Source organism: Felis catus, chromosome A2, assembly GCF_018350175.1.
Source record: "Felis catus isolate Fca126 chromosome A2, F.catus_Fca126_mat1.0, whole genome shotgun sequence".
Taxonomy (NCBI): Eukaryota; Metazoa; Chordata; class Mammalia; order Carnivora; family Felidae; genus Felis; species Felis catus.
This window is the reverse complement of record NC_058369.1, coordinates 123,936,918-123,955,350: the sequence shown is the minus strand read 5'-3', so window position 1 is coordinate 123,955,350 and position 18,433 is coordinate 123,936,918. Positions and strand designations below refer to the sequence as shown.

The window sequence follows — 18,433 nt, the reverse complement described above, 5'->3', positions numbered from 1 at the left end:
TGATCACTCTATATCCCTCAAATCATTTTATGGCATCAGGAAATTCATCTTTCCCACAAAACAAGACACAGAAAGCACACTCATGTACCTGATATTTAATTCCAGACTTGCTTCCTTACCAGATGCCTGATCAGGTAGGCCCTCCTTTACATTTCTAGGAATGCTCTTCCCACAAATTGACCTTTAAGAACTCCTGCCAGGGTCCCAGATCAGGAATGGAGGGCACAGAGAAAAGCAACCTGTACCTTCACTGCTCCCTCTTGTTTATTCCCCTGCTCCAATTTGTTCCACGTCCCAGGCAAAAAAAAAAGAGCTTCACCAGGCAGCACCACCAGCTCCAAAGAACCTCTCTGGATCCCTTCTGTGTCACCCATAGAGATCAGTAGAGGAAACTGCATCAGTCCCTTGCAAGAGACCAGGCAGGTGAGAATAAGTCCTGATGCTTACAAAAAAGAGGAAATGACTGAAGAGGCAGTGAGTGGAATGTAGCAGAAAAGGGCAGCAGAGGCGGACACTGCCTAACTTCAAACCATCTTTACCCTGTTGTCATTGCACATTTTTAAAAATTGTGCTATGAAACACATAAAATTTACCGATTTATCCATATTAGAATATACAGTAGTGTTAACTATTTTTGTTTGTCTAAGGTCTCTAGAACCTTTTTCACCTTGCAAAACTGAAACTCAGTACTCAGTTGAACAACTACCTATCTTCTGCTTTCCCCAACCCCAGAACCACCATTCTACTTTCTAACCGTTTGACTATCTCATATAAGTAGAACAATGAAGTATTTGTCTTTTTGTGACTGGTTTATTTCACTTCGCATATGTGCCCAAGGTTCATCAGTATTGTTGAATACTGCAGAATGTCCTCCTTTTTAAAGGCTGAATAGCAAAGCATTCAATATATATGCCACATTTTCTTTATTCATTCATCTGTTGATGGACATTTCAGTTGTTTCCACATTTTGGCTATTCTGAACAGTGCTGCAATGAACATGGGAGTGCTGATATTTGAGTACCTGCTTTCAATTCTTTTGGAGATATATCCGCATTGCTGGATCATATGGTAATTCTATTCTTTTTTCCTAGTTTAAAATTTTGAGGAATGTCTATGGTTTTCCATAGTAGCTGCACCAATTTACATTTCCAACAACGGTGTACAACAGTTCCTATTCCTTCACATCCTCACCAACACTTGTCTTTTGAAAAAAATAATGGTTACCCTAATGTGTGTGAAGTGGTATCTAATTGTAGTTTTGATTTGCATTTGCCTGGTGGTTAGTGATGTTGAGCATCTTTTCAGTCTTTTGTCCCATTTTTAAAATTGAGTTTGTTGTTGAGAGAGAGAGTGCAGGGAGGGGAGGAAGGGCAGAGGGAGAGAGAGAATCTTAAGCAGGCTCCAGGCTCAGCTCTGAGCCTGAAGCAGGACTCCATCCCACAACCCTGGGATTATAATTTGGGCCAAAATCAAGAGTCGGATGCTCAAATGACTGAGCCACCCAGGCGCCCCTATAGGTGGCCTTTTTACTGTTTCTTTTGCTGTTCAGCAGTTTGTCATAGCACATACCACTGCTGAGGCCTTCTGGGGGCTGTAGTCCTAAGCAGCTGAGGAGGGCGGAAGGCAGAAGACTTTTTCTGCGTGGGTAGTGGTTAGAATCAGATTTCTACCGGACGGGCCTGGAGTGAACCAAGACTTGCTGGTCCTCGTTAGCAGAGATATAATTAATACCATTCCTTTTTCTCAAGGATACTTCCTCAAACGGAGGCTCTGAGGAAAACCGACCCGGCGCCTCGGCTGGGGAAGCAGGCCACGCCCCTCCCAGCCTACCCTTCCCTGTGTCCGCTCACAGGGGCGGGGCTTTCCGCGGGGCGGAGCTCAGGCAGGAGGGGGCGGGGGCGGGGCTCCTGCAGAGAGGCGGGGCGGAGCGTCCGGGCTTCTCTGCGGACCGCAGCCGCTCAGCGACCTCTTCTTTTCCGGCCCGGATAAGCAGGACACCCCCATTCATGGACCGGGCGGCCGTGGCGAGGATGGGCGCGGTGGCGAGCGCCAGTGTGTGCGCCCTGGTGGCGGGGGTGGTACTGGCCCAGTACATATTCACCTTGAAGAGGAAGACAGGGCGGAAGACCAAGATCATCGAGATGGTGAGTACCGGGCTCGGTGCGCCCAAGCGCTTGATGGGCCGCAGGGTGTTCCGTCCGGCCTTACCTTCCCGCGCGGGCGCTTCTGGAATGCACAGGGCACGCTGGGGACCCCTTCACCCCACGAGCGGCCACCCGGGGGCCAGTGACCCGGTCTGGACCCTCCGTGCTGTCACTCCTCTGGCCTTGGCTATGTCTCCATTTGAAACAGAAAGGCAGCAAATAGGTGATTCGGAAATAAACCACCTCCTGCAGCCAAACCCGTTTCTCAAGAAATAAACTGAACGTTCTAGACTGGTTGTTCCCTAATTCCTGCAGCCAAACCGTTGTGACTGATCCAATTCGGACAGAGTTGTTTCTGCACCCTGGCTAGAATGACTTAGATTATGAAAAGGTGTAACTTCTCAGTGGTTGGAACAATGCCAGTTAACCCAGTTGGAATTCAGAATAGTTTATTTTGTATTTGAGTGTTATTTCTTCTTGTCTCAAACTGCCAGGAAGTATCTTTGTGTTCGTTTTTTTACCCCAAACCTCTTGCATAACATTTTTTTTAGAAATTTATTTCCAATTTTATTGTAAGAGTGTTTCAAGAATGTACCTATTTAAGGTACATTATAAACAATATTTGCTTCAAAATTGGGGATGTTTTTAGTTGTTTTTATTTGAAACCCATTCGCCAAGACAAGTTACTCACCGAGTTGCGTTTTAACGTGCTTACTGGAGTGCATAATCCCATGTTTACTCACAATAATGTGCTATGCACATGAACATCTGGGGCCAAATATTCATGAAAAGTTAAGTTGACAGTCTACCACCATATTAAGTAAGATCATTTTAGGTTCATATACTTGGAATACTTCAGCCTCAGTTACATGTTCTAATTGATTAAAGAAATTGTCCTGCTGGTCCCAGATTGAATTCAGAAATATTTTTCCATAACTAACATTATAAGATATGTCAATTCCCATGTCTCATATGCCACTAATATTGATAAGTTTTGTTTATTGCTACAATTAAATTATTTTTAGTGTTTATTTATTTTTGAGAGAGAGAGACACACACATAGAATGTGAGCTGGAGAGGAGCAGAGAGAGGTAGACACAGAATCTAAAGCGGGCTCCAGGCTCTGAGCTGTCAGCACAGAGCCCAATGCAGGGCTCGAACTCACCAACCATAAGATCATGACCTGAGCTGAAATCGGATGCTTAACTGACTGAGCCACCCAGGAACCCCTATTTTTTTCTTCACCTCTATACCCAGCAAATATTTTTATTTCAGAAATTTCATTTTCTTGTTGCTGCCCTGCTTATAGAACTGTGGGAGTTTCCTTTTGTTCCAAACCAAAAATTTATAACCCATGTGGTAGGGGAGGGGAACTAACTGCCATACCTTACTGTGTGTACTTAAACTATGGATTGGTCTGTTATATCACTTCTCTAAACCAAGTAGAGTTAAAAATCAATGCTTTCTTAAAATCCCACAGTGATACCATCCTAAGAACAGTTTGCTGTCTTTGTGAAAAATAATAAAAGCCCATCAGGCAGACCAACTTTACTTATGATTTGTAGTATAGAAATTAGTCTTTACATATACGTATGTATACATAATATGTTATATCAATTCAGAGTGTGATATATGTGCAGCCTGCTAGTAGCTTTTAAAAGGAAAACGTTGAAAGAGCTCTTTTTTTAATTTGTAATTTTAATAGGTTACTTTTTCAAAGGGAATAAACATTTGATTGGGATTCTGAAAATTTGGGTTCAAATCTTGGTTTTATCTCTTTGTAACAGCTGTGTTTTAGGGGTCATGTTCTGCCTATCCCCTACCCCATCTTTCAAACCCCCACCCTAGAGAATCTGTACAAACCTGTGAATGTCTAGTGGACATAGCTTAAACTGGTCACAAATAATGGAACTAGCAGGAACTACCTAAGCAGGGTGGGCCTGTTAGCTGGTAGGTAAGCAAATGACTTCTGGCACTGGGCTTAGATTATGCATTGCCTTAAGAATTTTTAACTAAAAGACACAAAGGTGTGGCTAGTGGGCTGAAACTGCTACAGCTGAAAGGTTCTTTAGGGCAGCGAGATAAATATACAGAGGAAGCCTGTCAGAAGACATGCTCAGGGTGTTCACAGTTCAGAGAGAAGAGAAACCATGTCTCATAGTCAATATACTTCATTATTAAATACTTATTTTAGAACAATTTTACATTAACAAAATAATTGAGCAAATAAGTAGAGTCCCAACCAGTTTCCCCTATTACTAACATTTTACATTAGTATGGTATATTTGTTGAAATTGATGAACAAATATTCATACATCTTTAAATATCCATACTTTGTTCAGATTTCCTGTGTTTTTACCTAATGTCCTTCTCTGGCCTAGAATTCCATCCATGGCACCACATACATTTTGTCATCATGTGTCTTTATCTCATCTTGACTGTAACAGTTTCTCGGATTTTTCTTGTTTTATCTGTGATACAATAAGAAATATATATTTGGTGTTTGTCCCAGGTTCCTGCCACACAGCTCCTAAAACACTTGGACTCTGGGAAGCTTTAACAGTGTCTTTTCTATGCTAATGAGGTGGACTGGTAGCTGGGGGTCCCCAAGATGGCTTCAAGATGTGGGCTGGTTGATTGAAAGATCAAGACATGATTAGAGCAGTAGAACTTTTAACCCCCTCTCCCTTCTGTGAGGAGAAGGGGTTGGAGTTCCTGGCCAATAATTTATTTAATCAAACCTACCTACATACCAGATGTCTATAAAGACCTCTAACTTTAAGTGTTTTGTATTTTGCCCTATGCTTCTCTTTCATTTGGCTGTTCTGAGTTATATTCTTTATATTAAACCTGTAATAGTAATTAAGCACTCTCCTGAGTTCTGTGAATTATTCTTGCAAATTATGGAACCGGAGGAGGTGGTCTTAAAAATCCTCAAATTTAGGGTGGGAGGGAGGGGAGAGTGGGTGATGGGTATTGAGGAGGGCACCTTTTGGGATGAGCACTGAGTGTTATATGGAAACCAATTTGACAATATATTTCATATATTGAAAAAAAATAAAAAATAAGTAAAAAAAATAAAAATCCTCAAATTTACACCCAGTCCATTGGAAGTCTGTTTGGCAACCTGGGACTCGTGACTGGCATCTGAAGTGGGGACAGACTTGTGGACTAAGTCCTTATCTCGTGGGATCAGACCCTAACTCTAGATAGTGTCAGAATTGTATTGAATTGTTGGAAGAGTTGGAAGATTGTTGGTGTGAGGAAGAAAACCCACACATTTGGGGTCAGAAGTGTTTATAAAAACAGATAAATGTAATTTAATAATATCCAACTCATGGTAACTGCTTAATAAGTAGTAGATGTAATTATTATACCAAAACACAGACTATCAGTCACTCTCATAGCCTACATTTTTTCCTTATGAACTCAGGGCATAATTTCTAACCACTGGTATTATTTTCTATCTTTATCTCTCCTAAGCCTTCATTGTAAAAACTACTCTAATTATCCTCAGTAAGGATGGCTTGCAATTTTTATAAACTGGACTGAAAAGATTAAAGTTGCCAAGCATGTGTATAGAAGTTGATACATATGCAGTAGAATTTTGCACAAATGAAACTACTATTGGTGATGAATTGTCTTAAGGAATGAATTCCCCCACCTCTCTTAAATTCTTGCAGGTTTCAAGTCCTTCCTCATTGCTATTGACCATCACTTACCACTTGCTACTGAGTTTTAACTCACTATTCTAATCAAACATGTCTGCTCAGATAGGACCTGTTCTTTTTGCGGCCCTTTTGGTTACTCCTAATAAAAAAAAGATTCTGGAATAAAGCTTAAGTATTTATTGCTAGTTTCCTACCAAGCAGAGAAACCCATTCCAACGCAATGTTTAGGCTTTGATAGATATACTCTGAAGGAGGGAAATGTAAACATATATATCTTTCATACAGGTTTTTTTTATATGCAACTTAAAAAAAATTTTTTTTTGAATGTTTATTTTTTTTGAGAGAGAGACACATACAGAGCATGAGTGGGTGAGGGGTAGAGAGAGGGAGACACAGAATCCACAGCAGGCTCCAGGCACCGAGCTGTCAACACAGAGCCTAATGTGGGGCTCAAACACACTAATCATGAGATCATGACCTGAGCAGAAGTTAGGTGCTTAACTTGACTGAGCCACCCAGGTGCCCCACAACTTTTTTTTTTTTTTAATATTTATTCTTGAGAGAGAGAGAGAGAGAGAGAGAGAGAAAGAGAGCTCGAGCGGGGGAGGGGAAGAAAGAGGGAGACCCAGATCCGAAGCAGTCTCCATGCCTTGAGCTGTCAGCACAGAGCCTGACGCAGGGCTCGAACTCACAAACCATGAGATCATGACCTGAGCTTAAGTCAGTGAAGTGGGATGCTTACCGACTGAGCCACCCAGGCACCCCCATACAACTTTTTTAAATTGAATGATACATGATGGCTTTATTGTTTTTTACTTGGTTGATTTTTATTCATGGTCATTGCTTCCATATTTTATTCTTTTCAGACAGCACTTACCTACTTTCATATTAATTTAGCGTAAATATAAAAGTATTAACAATACACATCTTCTGTGATTTACAATGGAGTTATGTTCCTATAAACCCATTGTTAAGTTGAAACTACAATAAGTCTGTAATGCATTTAATATAGCTACCAAACGTCATAGCTTAGCCTAACTTACCTTAAACGTGCTCAGAACACTTACATCGGCTTACAGCTGGGCAAAATCATCTAACACAAAGCCTTTTTTATAATGAAGTGTTGAATATCTAATATAATTTACTGAAAGTGAAAAACAAAATACTTGTATGAAACAGAATGGTTGTCCGTGTAACAGTTGTTTATCCTAGTGACTACATGGCTGACGGAGCTGTGGCCACCGCCATTGCCCAACATCAGGAGAGAATATTGTACCACACATTAGTAGCCCAGGAAAAGATGAAAATTCAAGGTATAGTTTCTACTAAATGCATATCACTCTCTCACCATAGTAAAGTCAGAGAATTACAAGTCAAAGCATTATAAGTTAAGGAATCTAATCAAATTTTAGGGAAATAGTAGGAACTGTAATTTTTGCTTTATAAAAGTAAAACCCATGGGGTGCCTGGGTGGCTCAGTTGGTTAAGCATCCAACTTTGGCTCAGGTCATGATTTGCAGTTAATTAGTTCAAGCCCCACATCAGGCTCTGTGCTGGCAGCTCAGAGACTGGGCCTGCTTCAGATTCTGTGTCTGCCCCTCCCCCACTCACCATCTCTCTCCCTCTCTCTCTCTCTCTCTCTCTCTCTGTCTCTCTCTGTCTCTCTCTCTCTGTCTCTCTCTCTCTGTCTCTCAAAAATAAGTAAACATTTAAAAATAAATAAAAGTAAAACTCAGTGCTTGAAACTAAATAAAGCTAAGTGTTAGTGATTAAAAAAACAGCAGTGTACAAATTTAAGTGCTAAATGTGGCTTTTGAAAAAAGAGAATTTAAAAATGTATGTGGTTAGCCATCAGGGCATTAGGACAGCACCGATGAAACTCCTTACAAGATGCAGCCACTTTCAAATGACAATTATTTTAAGGTAAAAACATTTTAATCAGATGTATATATGTTTATATACACATATGCTGTTTTATAAGAATTTGTCTTCTTCTTTCTAGATTATATTAGGAGAAATCTTGCAAGTGTTTTTACTAGTTATTTCTGAATGAATGCTAGCTTTCCTGTCCTACAGTGATCCACCACAGAACTTCCCTACAGTTTTAAGAATCTCAGAATCTGTTTTCCCCACTGTTCTCTTTAGTCATCGTTCTTGTTAGATAGGTTAGCCAACAGTGTGGGTTTTATTTGCTTTTATGAAATTTTGCATTTAGCTGTCCAATACATTGATCTCTCAGTACAATAACTTAGGATTTGGTGTTCTGTTGTATTAATTGCAGAAACTGGTCCAGAAAATTTATTTAGTGTCATTGAGGACAGAAAATGTAATGCCCTTAATATATTGATAACAAATCGACCAACTTTTCAAATTATCAAAATCCCATATGTGTAATTTGTGGCTTTAAAGTTGTTTTAGAAAGCTGACTATATATCTATCTATCTATCTATCTAGATAGATAGATAGATAGATATTATTTTTCAGAAATAGGATTTAGTGATTCATCACTTACATATAACACCCAGTGCTCCTCCCAGCAAGTGTCCTTCTTAATGCCCCTCCACCCATTTAGCCCATCCCCCCACCCAACATCCCTCCAGCAACCCTCAGTATGTTCTGTGTATTTAATAGTCTCTCTAGGGGTGCCTGGGTGGCTCAGTTGGTTAAGCATCGGACTTCAGCTCAGATCATGATCTCACAGCTCTTGAGTTTGAGCCCCACATCGGGCTCTGTGCTGACAGCTCAGAGCCTGGAGCCTACTTCAGATTCTGTGTGTCCCTCTCTCTCTACCCCTCCCCCGCTCACTCTCTGTCTGTCTCTCTGTGTCTCTCAAAAATAAACATTAAAAAAGGAAAAAAAGACTCTTATGGTTCGTCTCCCTCTCTCTTTCTATATTATTTTTTGCTTCCCTTCCCATATGTTCATCTGTTTTGTTTCTTAAATTCCACATGAGTGAGATCATATGATATTTGTCTTCCTCTGACTGACTTATTTTGCTTAGCATAATACACTCTAGTTCCATCCACCTTATTGCAAATGGCAAGATTTCATTCTTTTTCATAGCCGAGTAGTATTCCATTGTATATATATCTACCACATCTGTTTTATCCATTCATCATTCAGTGGATGTTTGGGCTCTTTCCATACTTTGGCTATTGTCAGTAGTGTTGCTATAAACGTTGGGGTACATGTGCCCCTTCGAATCACCACTCCTATATCCTTTGGATAAATACCTAGTAGTGCAATTGCTGGTTTGTAGGGTAGTTCTATTTTTAATTTTTTGAGGAACCTCCTTACTGTTTTCCAGAGTGGCTGCAGCAGTTTGCATTCCCAACAGTGCAGAAGGGTTCCTCTTTTTCTGTGTCCTCGCCAACATCTGTTGTTGCCTGAGTTGTTAATTTTAGCCATTCTGACAGGTGTGAGGTGGTATCTCATTATGGTTTGGATTTGTATTTCCCTGATGATGAGTGATGTTGAGTATTTTTTCATGTGTTACATATATTTTTTTTTTTAATTTTTTTTTCAACGTTTATTTATTTTTGGGACAGAGAGAGACAGAGCATGAACGGGGGAGGGGCAGAGAGAGAGGGAGACACAGAATCGGAAACAGGCTCCAGGCTCTGAGCCGTCAGCCCAGAGCCCGATGCGGGGCTCGAACTCACGGACCGCGAGATCGTGACCTGGCTGAAGTCGGACGCTTAACCGACTGCGCCACCCAGGCGCCCCACATATATTTTTTTTTAATGTTTTTTATTTTAAGAGAGAGAGAGAGACAGAGGTGAGCGGGGGAGGAGCAGAGAGAGAGGGAGATGCAGAATCTGAAGCAGGCTCCAGGCTCTGAGCTGTCAACACAGAGTCTGATGCAGGGCTTGAACTCATGGATCATGAGATCATGACTGAACTGATGTCAGATGCCTAACCAACTGAGCCACCCAGGTGCCCCTGTGTATCTTTTAATCCAAAGTATTGAAAGACTGAAAACTGACTTTTTAATGATTATTATTCTCAAGTTAGCTACATGCTGTATGTTCTTGGCTTCAGGAGTAGATTCCCGTGATTCATCACTAACATATAACACCCAGTGCCCATCCCAACAAGTGTTCTCCTCAGTGCCCATCATCCATATTCCCCAGCCCCCCAAACCCCCACCCCTAACAACCCTCAGTTTTTTCTCATATTGGAAAGTCTCTTATGGTTTGCTTCCCTCTCTGTTTTTATCTTATTTTTCCTTCCCTTCCCCTATGGTCTTCTGTTAAGTTTCTCAAATTCCACATATGAGTGGAATCATATGATATCTGTCTTTCTCTGACTAACATATTTCACTTAGCATAGTACCCTCCAGTTCCATCCAAACAGCAAGATTTCATTCTTTTTCATAGCCGAGTAATATTCCATTGTATATATCTACCACATCTTCTTTATCCATTCATCAGTTGATGGACATTTGGTCTCTTTCCATAATTTGGCTATTGTTGAAAGCACTGCTATAAACATTGTGGTACATGTGCCCCTATGCATCAGCACTCCTGTATCCCTTGGATAAATTCCTAGTAGTGCTGTTGCTGGGTTGTAGGGTAATTCTATCATTAGTTTTTTGAGGAACCTCCACACTGTTGAAAACTGACTTTAAAATTTAAGGCCTATCTTTTTGTGTTATTCTTCTATTTGCTATTAAAGTAAGTTGAAAACAGACCTTTCCTTGTAGAGTTTAAAAACTAAAATAAATTATGTTCTTGGAAGAGAACAGCTTCATTTGATTAGACTATTTAGTAAACAGAAAGAGCTGGCTAAGGAGACCAAACATTTCTAGCCTCACATATTTACTGAGGGAAATAGAATTATAATCTTTAAATTAGACAAAGATTAAAGGTTTTATTATGAAAAATGGAGTTAAATTTGATTTCTGTGATCTCTTCTAAAGATGTGATTGGCATGTGGACTATACATGATGCAAGGGATGTAAATGGAACATGCCTTTATTTTTCTTTCTTGTGGCTTCTTTCAATAGTAATCTTTCTTGCCAGTGGTGAAAATGCTGATGAACCTATGATTTTTTGCTTACTCTCAGGTAAAAGACAGTCTTTTATTTAAAAAAAAAATCTTTTTTTTAATGGTTATTTTTGAGAGAAAGAGAGGCAGAGAAAGACAGAGACACAGAATCCAAAGCAGGCTCCAGGCTCTGAGCTGTCAGCACAGAGCCCGATGCGGGGCTCGAACTGGTGAACTGTGAGATGATGACCTGAACCGAAGTCAGAGTCAGTTCCATTTCTGTAAATACAAGTGTCTAGTCATATAGTCGTCATGAGTTCAATATTAATTCTGTGGTGAGACTTCTAAATGGACATTACTAGTATCACCAGTATTTTTAGTCTTCTCCCCTTTTTGCCTTTGGGCAAGCTTTGCTATTCTGGCCAATAGACTGTGTCTGGAGATGATATGGCTACTTCCAGGCCAGTATAGTTATGAACAGTTACACAGTTGTCCCTAGTCTTTCCTACTACTAGAGTAAACCCTGAAGCATCATGTTGACGTGGATACAACACAATATCAAAGCAGCCTGGAATACTGAGCCAATATGTGGAGGACAGCTGCCCTGGAGAGCCCTCTGAACCCACATTGGACTTTGTGTGAATGAAAAAATCAACTTTTTTGTGTGGTAAGGAACTGAGATTTTTGTGTTGTTATAGCCCCATAACCTATCCTGACTAACACAGACTTCTTCACTACCCCAAAGCGATGGCTCACTGCAGGTGGCTCCTCCCCTCCCTAGTTAATGGTGGCAAGTGATCTGAGATTGGATGGGAGGATGAAGTCACCCTCTCTGTTTCCCTGATGCTCTTCCTTCCCCCGCTAGCCATTGCTTCAGACTTTTGGGTTAATAGGGTAGGAGGAAGGCTGTCTTTTACTAGAAAGTAAAGAAATATGAGTTCTTATTTGACTCGATAGGTTTGTGCTTTCTGGGCCTGCAAGATATTTAAAGTTGACTTTCTCGGGGCACCCAGCTGTCTCAGTTGGAAGAGTGTGTGACTCTTGATCTTGGGGGTCATGTTCCAGCCCCACATTAGGTGTAGAGATTACATAAATAAACTTTAAATAAACTTTAAATAACTTTTTCTTCTTCCACTGTAGCCCCATAATATGGGCAATTAATTTTTTTGGTACCCCACTCTACCTCAACCTGATTTTTTTTTAAGTGATCCATTCCATACAGTCTCATGCCTTTGAAGTCTGTCCCTCTCAGGTGGCTCTTGTGGGCTGGCCATAAATAGGTTTCTGGCTGGTTCCCTCCTGCATGGTCTCTCTTCTAGTCTGTGGGAAACATTCACTTATCCCTGGCTCTGACAAACTCTAGGAGTACAGGCTATTACAACAAAGCCACTTTTTAACAATGTCAGCTTTACGGAGTTATGACTGACAAAATTATGAAATATTTGAAGTGTGTGTTGTGATTGGATATAATATACACTGTGGAAAGGATTCCCCCATCTGGTTAATTAATACACCCATCACCTTACCTATTTATCTGTGTGTGTGTGTGTGTGTGTGTGTGTGTGTGTGTGTGTGTGTGTTTGTGTGTGAGAACATCTAAGAACATTTGAGTTCTACTCTCAGCAAACTTCAATTATATAGTACAGTGTTATCAACTATAAAGAAGATAGAATACTTGATGAATTTGCCATCATCCTTGTAACGGGCCATGCTAATTTCCTTAGTTTTCCAAGTTTAGTATATGTGCTGCCAGTGGAACATACATAGCAGAGCCGCTTCTGTCCCACTGAGTATCTTTTGTAGCTTGGGTCAGGTGGAAAACACATTTCAGGTTCTCCCAGAGACCCCATGAGAGTCCCCTATTGCTTGGTGAGAAGGTAGCACTCCACCATCCCCATTCCCTTAGAAGCAGAGGGCATAGCAACAACTCTTCACTCTTTTCACTCTTTTGTATTCCTTAAGTGGGTGAGGGCCCAAGAGTCATCAAGCCAATTCTCCCCATTTTCCTCCCCTCACCTTGGTATGATACCTGTCCCTGAATTGAACCGAAACAGGAAGATTCCTAAGTTAATATCCTATTACATAAGTTTAACATTCTGTGAATTTTTTTAGATGTTACTCATTGTTATGGGCAGAATTGTGACCCCTCAAAGGTTCTAACTGGACTAAGAATCAACAAGAAATCAATTGACAGATTAACAAGAGAAAATCAAATTTAATAGCGTACGTATGGGGAATCCACCCAGACATGAAAATTCCAAAGACAGGCAAAATGAAGTGTACGTGTCATTCTGAACTCAGGAGAAGGGAATAGGGGTCTGAGACTTGAGAGGAATGCACTTCACAGGACAGAAGGAAGAGCAGCTGTATGGTAATTAGACGTTTGCCTTGCCACGTAGATGAGTCACTCACGTAAAATTTGTCTCCTTATTCTGGGAAAGATCCCCCAATTTAGAGTTCTTCTATGTAGTTAAAGGATGGACAAAAGTTTCTCTTGAGCCCACAGGGTCTCGCTTGCCTTCAGCTCAAAATAATCTTCTTGCCAGAGTGGCCCATCTCGGGGCGGCCTGCCCTGGACTCCTACATGCTTTTGAATGATAAGCAAGCATTCCCATTTCTTGAGTCTAGGCCTATGTGTTCTGTGTCCTCCTTGGCTTGTTCAGCCTCCTTGGGTGATACAACCTCTCTCTAGTGTTCATTCTTTCATCTGGACTGACAAGATGGACACTGGCTTCCCCCTCACTAGAAGCTCCACAGCCAGTTAAAACTGTGATTTCTAATTTAAACACATCTCAACTATTTATGGCTTCCTTCTTGAAGTTTGTTTGTTGGTTGAGAGAGAGAGCATGCGAGAAAGGAGCAGAGAGAGAGAGAGTCTCTAGAGGTCTCCACACTATCAGCTCAGATCCTAACTTGGGGCTCGAGTCCACCAAACACGAGATCATGACTTGAGCTGAAATCAAGAATCCGATGCTTAACCGACTGAGCCACCCAGGCACCCCATTTATTCACGGCTTCCTTCTACACACCAGCAATTACTCCTTAAATAGCTGGTGGTGTTTTTGAAACTTGAGTGAGTTTCCTTCCTGGAGATAAACTTCTAACAAAAACTTCTTCCTTTCTTCTATTTTAAGGTAACATCAGATGTTCTCTGGGTACTATACTGAGTAAGTGTAAAGCCCACTATTGAATGTATATTTAGAAAAGGGAGAGGGCGGGGAATGAAGATTTAAACACAACTGCTTTAGTGGCTCAGCTGTTGCATAGGCTTTTGAAAATATCTTTATATCTCAACTTTTGTCTAATTTACATCAGTACACAGATTTATGACCTTTTAGGACCTGTTTTGAATTAATGACTTGTTTTGTAAAGCATATTCCCTGAACTCCTGTGGCATTTCCTGGTGATTTCTCATAAAGGAGCAATTTATACACTGTCTTGTATTGTTTACTGTTATGTGTGGTTTTTAAGGGTCTAGATTGGTCCATATTTGCCTTTTTTATTTGTTGCACCCAACTAAGAGAAACAGAGACCCCAAATCAGTGGCTTTAATAAACAATAAACATTTTATTTTTCTAATGTAAGAAGTCCAAAAAATAGGCAGTTGCTGGTGTTAATTAGGGGGCACATGGGTATCAAGACAGAGGTCCTTGAAATTCTCTTGGCTCTTCTCATGGTGACAAAATGGCTTCTGTAGTCCTGCCCAACATGTCCATCTTCCAGGGAGGAGAAAGCTCATTTCAGTAAAGCAGAGCTTTCTCCTCACTTGTCATTAGAGAGGACAGTGTCATATAGCCACCCTAATTGTGAAGCTGAGGAATTTTTTTGACTGAGAAATCACCCCCCGCAATAAAATTAAGATTCTATTAGTAAGAAAGAAAGGGAGGAATTAGGTAATAAGCAGTCTACTGTACTATACCATAGTCCCTATTCTTTTTCTGTATTACTTGCCATTCAGTAAATTGATTTAAAATTTGATCAAATATAAATGCATGTATATAATTTAGGATTACTGGTAGTCAGTTGGCTGGTGGAAAAACAGAGCATTCCAACTGCTACAAGTCCTTGGCCATTCTGGACGGCAGTCCAGAATACAGACTCAGAATAGCTTTGCTCTTCTGTCCACCACAAGCATAAAGATTTATTCATTCATACCTGAAATACCTAGGTCTTCAGTAGTTCTGGAGACATCACACTGGGTTTATGCATGCTAAGGTTTAGAAGCTAGTCTCCCAATTATGTGCCACAACTAGCTTAAAAGCTAGAGTCCTAACAGTACTTCTAGAATGAATAAATATAAATTTGTGAAAGAGATAGCAAGGAAAGGCTGTGTGGAATTCAAAGGAATAGATTACATTGGGTAATGTTTGATGGATGTGGTGTTATTTGAAGAGTGACAATCATGATTGATCCAGTCTGAATAAAATATATATTGTAAAATAAGGGGAATATATTAAACTCTTGACATTGGCAAAGAATATGTCCAAGATCATTTTGAATCCCAAATTTGCAAGTGTGGAGATATTTGTACCAGGCAGATGACTTTGTCTTTTCAAATCACATTTGCCATGTTACCTATGTGTTATCCTCATGTAGCAAGTTTCACTACATCAGCTTCAGCAAGTGTGAGCTCTAATCTAGTGAGCTGTTTTTATGTTAGCCAGAATACTTCCTGATACCATTGGAGTTTTTAATTCTTTTTGTTGTGAATTCATTTACACAACAGATGGAGCCACCCTTGAACCAGATACTATAATACCTTTCGGGTGTTTTTTTGTCTTTATATTTAAGTAAGGGCTAGGCCCATTGTGGGGCTTGAACTCACGACCCTGAGATCGAGAGTTACATGTTCTACCAATTGAGGCAGGCAGGAGCCCTGATACTTTAATATCCAAGAACTTTAATTATCCAAGAACCAATGATCTTTTCTAGCTAAAAACCATCATATCCATAGATCTTTTTACTTTCTTTCTTTTTTTAAAAAAATTTTTTTAACGTTTATTTATTTTTGAGACAGAGACAGAGCATGAATGGGGGGGGGGGGGCGGTCAGAGAGAGGGAGACACAGAATCTGAAACAGGCTCCAGGCTCTGAGCTGTCAGCACAGAGCCCGACACGGGGCTCGAACTCACGGACCGCGAGATCATGACCTGAGCCGAAGTCGGCTGCTTAACCGACTGAGCCACCCAGGTGCCCCTTACTTTCTTTAATAAACCCTCCAGGTGATTCCAATGTGAGCTAAAGTTTGAGAATCATAGAAGTTAAAGAATTCAAATTTTTGTCCCCAGCAAAATTTCAAAGTTTACAAAATTTGTTAAAAAAAAAAAAAAAAATCCATTCGGGGCGCCTGGGTGCCGCAGTCAGTTAAGCGTCCGACTTCAGCCAGGTCAAGATCTCGCAGTCCGTGAGTTCGAGCCCCGCGTCGGGCTCTGGGCTGATGGCTCAGAGCCTGGAGCCTGTTTCCGGTTCTGTGTCTCTCTCTCTACCCCTCCCCCGTTCATGCTCTGTCTCTCTCTGTCCCAAAAATAAATAAAACGTTGGGAAAAAAAAAAATCCAGTTTAATTGTTCACAAATAGTCACAATTAAGGGCTACCAAACAATTACCGTGTGGAAAGAGAAAACAGTGAGGAGCATTTAGAAAAATGGGCACTTTCATTTACTCTGTTGGAAATGATATATACACTGGTTAAATAAATTATAGTGCATTGGTTACTTGTGGGAAAGAAAGGCAAATGAAAAATTAAGTTTCCTTACTGCCTACAATGCATTGACAAGTCTTGAAACAGGCAGTGACATTCCTTTAAGAATTCAGCTGCCTCAATGATGACACTTTGCTCAGGGCAAAAGGCAATCTTAGCTTAACATTATCCCAACTGCAGCTCCCCCACCCCCCACCCCAGGATCCTATAAGTCTACTTTACATATAAAAATTCCTTTGGAACCCTCCTTTATAACCCATCCCCCCAAGATATATGATAGCAATCATGTGGCCCGCTGATAATAAACATCTAAAGGGTCTCAAGACTGAATTTTTACTAAACAGTAATAAATGACCTTTTCCTAATAGCAGCTAGCCCCTTGAAGTCCTGGAAACCTTGTTTCCAAAATACCTTAGAGATTTATGCTATGCCTAACACTCTCCCAACCTGAAGGTGTATAATCAGTCACTCTTCACAACCCCAGTGCAGCTCTTTCTGCCCACGGGTCCTGTCCCTGTACTCTAGTAAAATCACCTTTTTTTGGGGCGCCTGGGTGGCTCAGTCAGTTAAGCGTCTGACTTCAGCTCATGTTATGATCTCACAGCTTGTGGGTTCGAGCCCTGCATCAAGCTCTTTGCTGACAGCTTAGAGTCTGGAGCCTGCTTCAGATTCTGTGTCTCCCTTTCTCTCTGCCCCTCCCCTGCTTGCACTCTGTCTCTCTCAAAGATAAATAAGCATTAAAAAAAATTTTTTTTTTAATAAAGAAAATCACCTTTTTGCACCAAAGACGTCACAAGAATTCTTTCTTGGCCATCAGCTCTGGACTCCCACCACTCCAAAATCAGTTACATTATGGTGCATTTGTATAATAAAATATTATTGCAGCTTAAAAAATAAGAAAGTAAATCTGTATGAGTTAACATTTAAAAAAACTTAAAAGATAGTAACTAGGGAGAAAAGCATGTTCTAGAACAGTTGTGGTTCTGACAGAGATACACATGTATATGCTTGTATGTCACTTGAAATTCTTGAAAAACTGTACTAGAAGCTGTTTGTAGTTGTTACTAGTTATGGTGGAACTTGGGAGGATGAGACTGGGGAAGGAGATTTCTACTTTTTCATCCTTTAATGTTCTGTAGTGTTTGAAGTAACATGACCATGTTTATTTTTTTAAAAACTGGTTAATTGAAAGAAACCTTTTAAAACCTGTGTTGGGACCACAGTGTAGAAGCATCTTCATTATCAGTAGTAAGGTATTTGTAATTAATTTGCTGAAGAGCCTTTGAGTGTGTTATATTCATTTTAAATAATCAGTGGTAAGATCTGGAATGCATTTTAGTGTGCTTAATCTGGTAACTAAAGTATATGAAATTAGCATAACTAGAATCAAGAGATGAGCAGTGTGAGGAAAAGATAATTTTCCCTCTGCCTTTCTAAGTTCTGTGCTGGGACCCTATATCAAAAGTTAGAATTAACAAGAGAAAAACAAACAAGTTTTATTAGCACATGTACATGAGAGATACCTTGGGAAAAATGAGTAACTCTCCTGGGTGCTTTAAAATTATACCATCTACAGCTAAAGACAAAAAGAGAAAAGGTCATGAAAGAGGCCTGTTGTGGGATGGGTGGAAGAAAAGTATGGTAAACTTGAGTAAGGGTTGATGTGCAGATTTAAATGCATTCTCTCCATTGATTTGCGTTTGAGGTGCTTTCATCATCTTTCTCTTCCTTCTCTTTTGGTACCGAGATGGAGACACACACAGAAATGGAGATTTCCTTTATAAATGTACATTTCCCTTGCAAAACAGAACTTCTGCTCTTTTCAGAGCTTCTCCGGTGTCTACAGTGTCTCTGAAATTATCAGCTCAAAACAATCCTTGTGCCAAAGAGGCATATGTTGGGGCAATATTCTGTCACACTCAAGGAGCA

At 40.4% G+C, this 18,433-nt stretch overlaps 1 protein-coding gene across 3 annotated transcripts in view; it reads left to right on the top strand.

Annotated features, from left to right (window-relative positions):
* Nucleotides 1-1,924: 1,924 nt before the first annotated feature.
* Nucleotides 1,925-18,433, top strand: part of NT5C3A (5'-nucleotidase, cytosolic IIIA) — a 54,121-nt gene continuing 37,612 nt past the window's right edge. For 2 of the 3 annotated variants that reach the window (XM_003982925.5, XM_006929294.5), the window contains exon 1: nt 2,012-2,144. Coding sequence is in view for 1 of the 3 variants with exons in the window: in XM_003982923.6 (XP_003982972.2) it covers nt 2,007-2,144 (138 nt within the window). In the remaining 2 variants the exon portion in view is untranslated. Of the gene's footprint in view, nt 2,145-18,433 lie in introns of all 3 variants that reach the window. The other variant, XM_003982923.6, reaches the window with a different exon arrangement.